The sequence below is a fragment of the Podarcis gaigeae genome (genome assembly GCF_964106915.1).
Source record: "Podarcis gaigeae genome assembly, chromosome: 1".
NCBI classification, from domain to species: domain Eukaryota; kingdom Metazoa; phylum Chordata; class Lepidosauria; order Squamata; family Lacertidae; genus Podarcis; species Podarcis gaigeae.
The window spans coordinates 34,139,928-34,151,273 of record NC_139678.1 but is presented as its reverse complement, the minus strand read 5'-3'; the positions used below and the strand labels follow the sequence as shown (position 1 = coordinate 34,151,273).

Sequence of the window (11,346 nt, the reverse complement as noted above, 5' to 3'; positions counted from 1 at the left end):
TATACTCAAGAAAATCCAGAATATTTACCTGAAATATGGAATTTTTCTACAGGAAAACTGTCCAGTTGTTTAGATATTCTGTTTTTTTCCTGCAAAAGAATTTCCTTTAAGGCACTTTCCCTGTATCCTCTGGAATTGAGAGCTGCTAGAAGTTGGTTCAGTTGTTCCTGAGAACTGTAAAAGCACCACCGGTTTGGCTTATGTATTGGCAACGACACCTGTACAGTAGCACCCGTATGGAAATCTTGGTGACTGTTAGAGGTAGATTCTGTCTTCAAAGACTCTGAAGTTTTAGTAGTAGTCTGAGATTTATCTGCAATGTGACCCTGTACATTATTTTGAAATGAAGATGGCCGAGGCAACAACATATCTTCTGTAAGACCAGAATAGTCTTCTTCCACAAATAATCCTGGAACAGATGGGAAAACCCAGTAGCGTCGGTATAGGCGGTCCCGGCCCAAAGGAGAGATATTTGTACAGGCTGTGGCTTTCTGAATCTTTTCTGTAAGTTCCCTTTCTTTTGCTTGCTGTTCCTGTTTCAAAGCTTCTTCCTCCTCTGGAGTGAGTGGCTCACGTTTTTCACCAGTTGTCTCTATTTGCCTTGCCAGATCTTTAAAGCCATTCTGTCTTCTTCCTGAAAGAGCAAGCAAAAATGTTTTATTTCTTTATTTAATACATTACCTGGCCACTCTCTGACCAAAGTGACACAACTATACATAGCACAGGTAGCTTAGAGTAGCATAAGCAGGCGTTTGCTCAAACAAATAACACAAGAAAATTTCAAGCAGGTAGCAAGATATCGTAACTTCTAAATTTTTCTTCTGCTCTTTTTGTACCATCAATCAACTAATGTCTTTATAGGCCCAATGTGTGGCTTCATTCACAATTTTTATATGGAAATTCTGTCTTCTGCGTGTTTCTGAACTAATTTCTTACATTAGCATCCCACCTCTCCTTCAAGGAGCTCAAAGCAGTGTACACAGCTCTTCTTCCTTACTCTTTTATTTTCACAACCCAGGGAGATAAGTTACACCCAAGAGCACCTAGTGAACATCATGGTTAAGTGGGTCTCCTCAGTTCTAGCCCATCACTCTAACCACTGCTCTACTGTGCAAGGGGAAAGGGTTTGTACCTTAGACACAAGCATTAGAAACCCATGATGGAAAAGAGTAATGAATGAGGCAGCCTTAAGTATCAAACTAGATCAATGGAATTATAAATCCATTAAAAAAAATGAAGCTCTGTCTAACAGGATGATGCAGGTAGTGAAGTTAACTCTACTCTTGCCTTACATTAAAAACCCTAGAAGCAATATCGTACAGCAATAGAAAATCAATACACAGCAATGAAAATGCACTAGAAATGAACTTACCTCCTCTTCTCTTTTTGTTTGGCACAATGTCATCTTCCTCATCTGTCATAGCATCTAAGTCTTGCTCCTTTGATTCAGTTTCTTTGCTCTCTGTGCTTGTATCAAGCTCTTCCCGCTCCTCCTCACTGATACAATAGACATACCAAAAAATATAAAGCCCTCTAAGTTCAAAGAGAATTGCACATGCATAGCATATTGTAACACACCATAGAACACAGTCTGCACAATTGCACTGTGCGCCACATTAAAAAACCCCCACACAGAATAAAGTTACTCCCACAAGCAGAGAACTCCCAAGTTTTGAAATGTCCACACTGTCACGTTTACTGGAGATGAAAACAGGTCTGGCTGGGCTGGCTTTTGATAGGTCACATTTGATTTTCCAAAGTGTTTTATAATAAAAATCAAAGTGCATGCATGTGTATTGAACTCTTCTACTATGTTATCCCACCTATAGTATAAAATTTGATATATATTTAACTGTTTTATCTTCCTGTGATCATATTACGTAAATATAATAACCAGAAAGCAAGATAATCTAAGAAGTTTTTATTGTTCATGGAAATATTTAAATTGAAACTGTGTACACTAACCCCAGCATGTGAAATTAAGCACTATCCTAATTAATATGTAAATATTAACAACTGATCATACCCAATTGATACGTCAATTGCAGGATTTTTCTGCTCTTCTTTCAGTTTCTCCTGCTTCTCTTTCATCTTTAGTTCTTGTTCTTTTAGTCTTTCTTCTTTTTTCTTGCGGATTCTGATGTTATACAATACACACAGATGGTTAGTTGGAGCATATAGGGTAATCAACCATTTCCTCTAATTACATCACTCTACTGAAAAGAACAGAGACCCAACATGCAGGAGATCCTTATGTGCATCTTGATGCACAGAAATATCTGGATGAAGGCCATGGTACATAATAAATATCACTAAAATAAATAGTACTAAAGGCTTATTGTTCAACAGATGAGCACGTGAAAGGTCTGAGGTTCGTTCCCTGGCATTTACAAGCAGGGATGGGAAAGAACTCCATCTAAAACATTGAAGAGCTGCTGCCAGTCAGTATACGGCACCTTTCCCCAAAGAAACACCTGTGGATGCCATGGCATGCTCAGCTATCTTTCACTGTGTCCACACAAGGCTGTCCTCTTTTACAGCACACTATCAGGATCATGGGGAAATCAGGAAGCCCAAGAGCGCACACAGGACAATGATTTCACTACTTTTTTACTGCAGCTACCAGTAAAGCTATGACGAGTGGGGGCTTCTCCTACACCAGGAGTAGGCAACCTAAGGCCCATGGGCTGGATGCGACCCAATCGCCTTCTCAATCCGGCCCACGGATAGTCTGGGAATCAGAGTGTTTTTACATGAGGAGAATGTGTCCTTTTATTTAAAATGCATCTCTGGGTTATTTGTGGGGCATAGGAATTCGTTCATCTTTTTTCTTCAAAATATAGTCCAGCCCACCACATGGTCTGAGGGACAGTGGACTGGCCTATGGCTGAAAAAGGTTGCTGATCCCTGTCCTACACCAACGCTAGACTTAGAGTGGCCCTTTCCTGCTCTTCCATCCATGACTGAGCTTCCCCCACCTTTCACCATTTTATGCATTCTCTTCCTCTGTAGGTTCTCTTCCTTCCTGCTTTGTATGGTTTTTTTTTGCCCCGCCCCGCCCCTCTTTGTTTGGGGGTTTCTCTCTCTCCCACTCCACTGCATGTGTGTGTGATCAGAGTGTGCAGTACACACACACACGGAAGTAAAACAAGAAGAGCAGACGGATACTCCCAATGTTTTGTAACTGCTCATGTTCCCTACAGCAGTGGTCATTTTCACAATACTCTTAATACAATTCCAAATGTGCTCATGGGCTCAAAACAGTTGGGAAGTCATGATGATGTAAGACCAGAGGTGGGAAGTTTTTTTCAGACATGGCGACAAATTCCCAAGGGCCCTGATTGACAGGGCCAGAGCCACAAGTGGCCACAGCAATTAATGTAAATGCTATATTTGTGCAAGTAGTCTAGTTGTTACAAACACCCTTTTCTACCCTCCTTCCAATAAAGCAAAATGTATTATCAGAGTTCAAGCAGTCATTCCAACGAGGCAAAAACACTTAAAAGAGTTTGCAAAAAGGGGCCAGTTAAGGGCTGTCGTTGCCTTTTTATATTCCCCAAGCTGGTGATTCATCCCCTCTAGCAATTTGTGGCCCTTCAGATATTGTTTGATTCCAGGTACCATGAGCCTCAGCCAACACAACTAATGGTCAGGGATGCTGGGAGTTTTACTTCAGCAACATCTGGAGGGCTATAGGTTCTCCACCCAGTGGAAGCTATATTGAGCCAGCTGGTCTGGCTTGGTATAAAGGCAGTTTTCAGTTCCAAAGAGCAACTTCCTAATTTAGAACTAAATTTTTATATTGAAAATATGTAAGATACCTTGTAAAAAATATTTGAAATAAGATTAATCAAATACACCATAAATGTGTTTACTTTTCTAAATTGGATTATGACAGACAAACAGGTTTTACTACTATATTTCTAGTAAAGGTAAAGGGACCCCTGACCATTAGGTCTAGTCGTGGCCAACTCTGGGGTTGTGGTGCTCATCTCGCTTTATTGGCCGAGGGAGCCGGCGTACAGCTTCTGGGTCATGTGGCCAGCATGACTAAGCCACTTCTGGCGAACCAGAGCAGCACACGGAAACGCTGTTTACCTTCCCGCCAGAGCGGTACCTATTTATCTACTTGTACTTCGTGCTTTTGAACTGCTAGATTGGCCAGAGCAGGGACCAAGCAACAGGAGCTCACCCCGTTGCGGGGATTCGAACCGCCGACCTTCTGATTTGCAAGCCCTAGGCTCTGTGGTTTAACCCACAGCGCCACCCACGCCCCATATTTCTAGTAGGCTCTTTCAATTCCTAAAATTGAATATTTCTAGTAGGCTCTTTCAATTTTAGAAGCCACGCTTCTGGAAAAGCCCCTGTTTAGCTTTATCGTGCTCATATTTGGGCATCTGTGTTCTTGTCACCTTTCTGCTGCAGCTTCTCTTTCTTTCCGGTGCTGTTCTGCTTTTAACTCTCTGAATTCTTGTTTTGCCTGTCGTAATACATCAACAGAGTCCTCAATGAAGTCTCGAGTAGAAACAAGAGTCAAAAGCTTCCCACAGAGGGCATGAAGAATCTTCATCTTCTCCCCTAATAAAATGAATATAGATTGATGCTTCATTACAGAAGTCACAGAATAATCCTGTGAACTGGTCAGTAAAGCTTCATCAATAAAGTAACGTATCTATTTTTAATCTGTCAGTGACCTTTGGGCTCATTAATCCATAGAAATTGACAAGATGTAAACCTAGTACAAGGAGGGTTGTGCCATTTCAGAGTTTAGCCACCTTGTTTTATAGCATAGTTTACCAATAGAATCTTCAACATGTTTAACTGTGTGTACAGTATATGAACTTCTTGCAAGCTATTTTTCAGTCTAATATAAACCTGATCCAAAGAAGCAATCAACTGTTCCCATGCACCAAGGAGCTTCTGTTTTTCTGACTATGAACTCACCCAGCTTGTGCCATACAGCAAAACACTTTTGAAACAAAGCACTTTGTTATATATAATGGAGGAACTGCTGTTCAAACACAAAAGAGCAAGTAAAAATACCAACATTCATATAGCTCAATTGATAATGGCTAATGATTCTTAGAAAAACAGACATAAGCTCATGTAGAAAATTAAACAGACTTCCACAAGATACGCAGTGCAATCCATTGCAAAAGTAAGCCCGCTGCCTTCAATGGAACTTACTCTCAGGTAAACCTATATAGGATTGCAGCCTAAATCACCTACCTAGCCCCAATCTTTGTTATCATTATTATTTAATTAAATTTGTATAACTTCCAGGGCTAAAAGGTATTAGCGGTTATGCTTCAAGAGACAAAATAAGATTTTTCTTGACATTGTGCTAGTAAACCATTCTTGAAAACCTCTGCCATGTAACTTGACATATTAATTTGGCTCTATTACCCGATGACAGATCATACACGGAAGTACACGAGAGTTTCTTCAACAACCCAGGATTACTCAGTCTTAGCTCCATGCAAGCATCATCTGTAGCATCAAATCCTCCTCGCTTCTGGTAACGATATTTAGCATTGGCTGATGTTACATCTGCACCTGATGCTAGGATATGAAGTCTGAGAATCTCAGAAAGAGTGCAGCTATCAAGATCCAAGTTTTTCAAATTGCAACCTACAGTTAACAACAGAATGAGTGTTAGACTATATGGCTACTAAGAGTATTTAGCAAACAATGTGAATTATACTTTTTTTTGTAAAATAGTGCAAAACGTAACAAAAAGTGAAACCCACACATACCCTGATGTAACTGGGGCCATGCAGCTGCCAAAGTTGCAACTGCAGATAGTGCAGATTTTGTGGGGTCTGCATCTTCATCCAAAGCCTCTGTTAAATCTTTAAGGAAATAAAGACTTTATTCTAGTGAAAATTAACACTTGCATTTCGGAGGCGAAGCAAGCAAGTCTTTTCTAAGCAATGCGGAGACAGCATATAAACTTGATATTTTTGTAAGTTGCCGTGCAACAAACATATGCATACTACCTAAAAGCAGAGTAAGCATGCAGCACTCCCCAAAAGCTTCTTGCATTGCACACAAATTGACCGCAAGAGCACAAGCACACACATGCAAAGAAAGATAAATCCATGAAATGCTCTTGTAAAAAAGGTTTACTGCAAGAAATCAAATAGCATCTTATTACTACATTCTTATAATTACTTCATTATGATTATGCCTACAGAAACGAATTGTGGATGCCGGCAGCCTGTCTGTGCAGCCAGTCAGGGCTGATTTACCACATTACACATGAGATACCATATTCTACACAGTTGATCAGTGAAGCACATCAATAAGCCAGGTTCAGAAGTTTATATACAGCGGTATCAAGGTTATCCAAGACAGAAGTTTCTACATATCACCAAAGATAGGCTAATAAGTATTATTCTTTAAGGGTAGGAAACAGCAAGATGAAATACCCTTCTTTAGAAAGCAAATTCCTTATTCCTGAAGTTATTTCTTTTTCCTTTTTTTTACAGACTGAGGTCCTCTCACATCCCAATTCAGGATCACTAGAGAGAACTACCAACCTTCACAAAACAGAACTGCGCTATCCTATACTGGACATACGGTAAGCCTCCATTCACAAAAGTTAATATATTTTCTCTTTAACAGCTTCTGCCAAGTTATACGTGTGAATGCAGCCCAACCAAAATATGGAGAGCCATAACACAGAACTATGGGCATGCCTACCCTACAATTGTGAGTTTGTTTAGAATGCCTCAGTCAAAGCTATGAATGATTCAAAACAAAAACTTGACTTTACAATTAAGCAAAGGAGTATTGCATCTAGAATCTTGCAGTGGGAAGTTTTCAATTTAAGTGAGCCAAAGTTTAACATAATATATGCATGAGAGAAAGGCAATCAGACACACACTAGCAATACCAATAGGTGCTCGGAACGGTCTATGTACGACTAAATTACTCCAAACGGCAATAAAAGTTTCACTTGTGGGTCCAAGGAATCTCATGTTCAACAATGACTACTGATTGAGTATAGAAGTGAGAGCTGGACCATCAAGAAGGCTGATCGCCGAAGAATATATGGTTTTGAATTACGGTGCTGGAGGAGACTCTTGAAAGTCCCATGGACTGCAAGAAGATCAAACCTATCCATTCTTAAGAAAATCAGCCCTGAGTGCTCACTTCAAGGACAGATCGTGAAGCTGAGGCTCCAATACTTTGGCCACCTCATGAGAAGAGAAGACTCCCTGGAAAAGACCCTGATGTTGGGAAAGATAGAGGGCACAAGGAGAAGGGGACGACAGAGGACGAGATGGTTGGACAGTGTTCTCGAAGCTACAAACATGAGTCTGACCAAACTGCGGGAGGCAGTGGAAGACAGGAGTGCCTGGTGTGCTCTGGTCCATGGGGTCACGAAGAGTCGGACACGACTAAACAACTAAACAACAACAACACTGATTGAGTGTGGAAAAAGCACTATTCCCCCCTGCAACTGATTTGCCAGAAAGAAGTCATTTGGATTTCCTCTCAACAGAATAATGACTAAATCTTCCTTGCACAAAGGAAGAATCACATGCAGCTTTGCTTTCTTCCAAAAAACCCTATTTCTCTGAATGGTGTGTGAGATCAAACAGAATTTTCAGATTGATGCACTTGACTCTACAAAGCACACGTCAACTGTATATATTTCTTTTCTATATATATTTCTTTTATGCAGGATACCACAACTGTTATTGTACTGGTTCCAGAGAAGAGGTGTAAAAGTACTCAATTTGGGGCAGGTGTGGGGAAATTTTGGTCCTTCAGATGTTGCTGAACTACAATTTCCATCAGCCCCACCATGCATAGCCAATGACCAGTGATGATGGGTGTTATATAGTTCAGCAACATCTGGAGGGCAGAAGGTTCCCCACACCCATGTTAAGGGAATACAAACACTTAATCTAGAGAAAATGCCTTTACCAGACAAATTCTGATAAAAAAATGGGAGAGCAGTGGGGGATCCCGTCAATATTCTAGTCCTCAGGGTTAAAAACAAAACAAAACATGAATGTTGGAGCAAAGGTTTCACAGTCAGACCAGTAGCTCATCTAGCTCAGTCTTGTCTCCACTGATTTGCATAAACACTCCAAGTTTCAGGGAAGTTTTTCCCAGCCCTTCCTGAAGATGCCAGGGATTTAATCTGGAGCCTTCCGCGAGCAGAGTGGATTTTCTGCAACTGAGATATGCCCCTTTTCTGTTTGCTCTTTTATTACTTTATTCAGATGTGACTGCTGTGTGTGGTAAAAATATCACTATAAATCAACAAACAAGCTATCTGTTATGTGGTTTCTCTTCTCTTACAAGTATGCAACAAAGGAAATAAAAATAAACCACAACCTGAGCTACAGCACACCTTGGAAAGAGTATTCAAAGTCTGCAAATGCTGCAATAGATCTAAAAGTGTGTCCTTTGGAAAATAATTACATTAGCTAATAAGTGTGCTATTACAAATCTGGACCAGGTGTTCCAGTGTGTGGATGACAATACTACTGTCACTGAAGAAATGAATAGTAAAGCTATGCACTGTTATGATGCCTGATTATTATTTAGCTGACATAACAAGAAGTCTTACAGCACTTTTAAAAAAGCAACAAATTTATCATGGCAAACTTTTATCCAATGAGTAGACTATATAGTCCATAAAAGCCTTACAACAATTTTTTAAAAACTTTTTAGTTTTTGCACAGGAGACCAACACAGCTACCCCTCTGAAAGTTATTGTAGCTTACACTGCTGGTGAGAAAGAAGTATCTTCTGAATCTTCAGCAAAGATTCTGAAGAATTTTTTTAATGAAAGGGATGTGTTAAGTTTTGAGACTTCTTGAAAACCCGCCAATGTGAAATTCATGCTATGTCTAATAATGGGAAAGCTTGCCTTTAAAAAAAAAATTAAAAGAGCACCTGCAGTACACACCAGCTAGCACCTGACAAACTTTTGTTTTTCTATAGCAATCATGCGCACCGATATGGAGCAATGTTAACTGAAATCTTCCCATGCATGCAAATTAGTATGCATGCCTATTAGTATGCAAGCTTTGCATTAAGAAGCACAGTTGAAGTCTGACCTTTGGTCTCAGCATCAGCTATTTGGTCTTTGGCCACTTCTTCTTCTTCTTCAGCCATGGCTTGAAAAATGGCCGTCAAGAAGAAAAACAGCAATTCACATAGTGGACCTTCACTGTCATTTCCAACAAGAGCCTCCTCTAAAACCTCTGTAAATAAGATAGAGTGGATTTGTTCAAACTGCTACAAATACAGTACACAGTGAAAAAACTGAAAGCTGTTCCTATGTTATGTGATTGTCAAAATATTAATCAAGTCAATACATAGAATATTTGCCAAATTGCTGCGATCCAGCAATTTATTCCATGCATAAGTGCATAGAAAGGCAGGTGGGTCATGTCTTCATTTGTTTCAAAGAAAGGGCAAAGTTCATTTTGCAGAATCCCACAGGGCAGCATGTACACTTGAAATGAATGGAGATATTTGGTCACATGAAAGATCCATGCACACATCTGAGCACATATAGTTGCCCAGATCAGGATGATTGCTGACAAGCAGTATATAAGAAATAAAGAGCAGAGTGAATAAAATACATTAAAACTAATGTCAACTGGAGGCACTTAAGCCAACCTAGATCCACAGCTGTACTCTCAATATTGCAGCATTCATGCATTCTGGGAAGGAAGAGAAACTGTTTCTTTCTTCCCCTGCAAAACAAAATCTGTAGACAGGATGTTTGCAAAATCTGCTACTCATGTTTCCTGTAGATTCAGTTTGCCTAAAGATTCACTTGCCTAAAGTCACTCCATCAGGAAACTCATCTTGAAGATCAAAGAGTTCACCAAAAGCATGGAGAAACTCCAAGACCATGACAGCATCACCAAAGATCTCAGGAGGTAGTCTGGTTTTCACTGGAGTTGGAACTGGAAGTTCCTGTGATACAAAGTAAATATTTATTGTATGTTTCAGTTATACATATGCGGTGAATAATCAACAACATACATCACAACAGATTTGGCTCATGTTTATTATGTTGAAGAGATATATTTTTGATAGCCAAAAAGATTACAATGACTACCCAGAGTGAGTGTCGGTGTTAGAATACAGGCAGAAAAACAGAGCAGAAAGAAGGTGGCAGTGGAAGAAGAAAAGTGGTGACTACATGTAGTGCAATGTCTTGTGCTGGTCCTGCCAAACTGAGAAGAAGTAATTCTCCTCCCATTAATTTCAATGGAAGGAAGAAATAATAGCTGCCACTTGGTGCATGTCAGCCTCAACACAGGATATGGTGCAACTCAATACCATCTACAGCACACCATTACCAGCATATAAACCCTACAGAGGGGAAACAGCCGGGTGGGAAAGGCAACTGTGGGTGCCAGAAAACATCCCACACAATTAAGCAAGGAATGACGGGATCACGCACTGCAAAATTAACTACTGTGACAGTCTCCCCATATCTGAAGCAATAGCTCATAGTATTTTTACTTTTTGTATGTTTTAAAGTATTGTAAATTTTCTTGATTTTCTTTTTGTAAACTGCTTTGAGGTTGCCGGGTTTTGTTTTTTAAAACAATCAAGTGATGTATAAATATTAATAAAAAGAAAACAGGCAGACATTGCATGTCCCAAGTGCCTCCACCACTCTGTGGCCTCTGCTTTGGCGCTCCACATGACAGCTGGCAGATGTGGGCTGTGTTCTGCTGCCCTGATTAAAGCTCATATGCCCTCTGTGCCCCATAGTAGGCAATGGCCTCCTGTTCTTGCTATTTCCCAGGGATGGGATGGTAGCATGTTTAGGGCTATGACTGCAGGACTCACTCACAATGGCACACTTAATGCAAGTAGAGGATTGCTTTGCAAGTTACAAAACTTATAACTTAAATTATTATCTATTAAATATAAAAAGTTCTGAAACCGCACAACCATCATTTTAAGTCCTTTTTCCCCACAAGGGGAGGGGAATATGTGATAATCATATAGTTTGAAAAACAATGCATAAATAAACACACAAATATTTCTGGATTGTGGAGTCTCTCTCTCTCTCTCTCTCTCTCTCTCTCTCTCTGAAGTTCCATTACCTTAAGATCATCACATTCCATGTCTTCTCTACGCTTACTCCATTGTTTTAGGTGTTCCAGGTATTTCCTTTTCTCTTCGCGAAGCTTTTCTCTTTCCTGCAATTACACAGAAAATGACTACCAAAATAGTTAAAAACAGCTGTATTTAGATTATGCATTGGAGTAATAAAATTCAAGATAATGTCAATCCATGTACTTTTATTGGAAATCTTGTAGGAAGTTAGGTTTATAATTTAATCTAAGC

General features: G+C 39.9%; 1 protein-coding gene across 11 annotated transcripts in view; it reads right to left on the bottom strand.

The window, feature by feature from the left end:
• Positions 1–11,346, bottom strand: part of BAZ1A (bromodomain adjacent to zinc finger domain 1A) — a 44,067-nt gene that overhangs the window by 18,917 nt on the left and 13,804 nt on the right. For 9 of the 11 annotated variants that reach the window (XM_083740840.1, XM_083740841.1, XM_083740832.1 and 6 more), the window contains 9 exons: positions 11,103–11,198; positions 9,816–9,954; positions 9,084–9,230; positions 5,757–5,852; positions 5,407–5,631; positions 4,413–4,578; positions 2,027–2,137; positions 1,373–1,497; positions 29–634 (listed from right to left, as the gene is read on the bottom strand). In XM_083740840.1, coding sequence (XP_083596966.1) covers positions 29–634; positions 1,373–1,497; positions 2,027–2,137; positions 4,413–4,578; positions 5,407–5,631; positions 5,757–5,852; positions 9,084–9,230; positions 9,816–9,954; positions 11,103–11,198 — 1,711 coding nt within the window. The remainder of the gene's footprint in view (positions 1–28; positions 635–1,372; positions 1,498–2,026; positions 2,138–4,412; positions 4,579–5,406; positions 5,632–5,756; positions 5,853–9,083; positions 9,231–9,815; positions 9,955–11,102; positions 11,199–11,346) is intronic. The other 2 variants (XM_083740838.1, XM_083740839.1) reach the window with 1 other exon arrangement.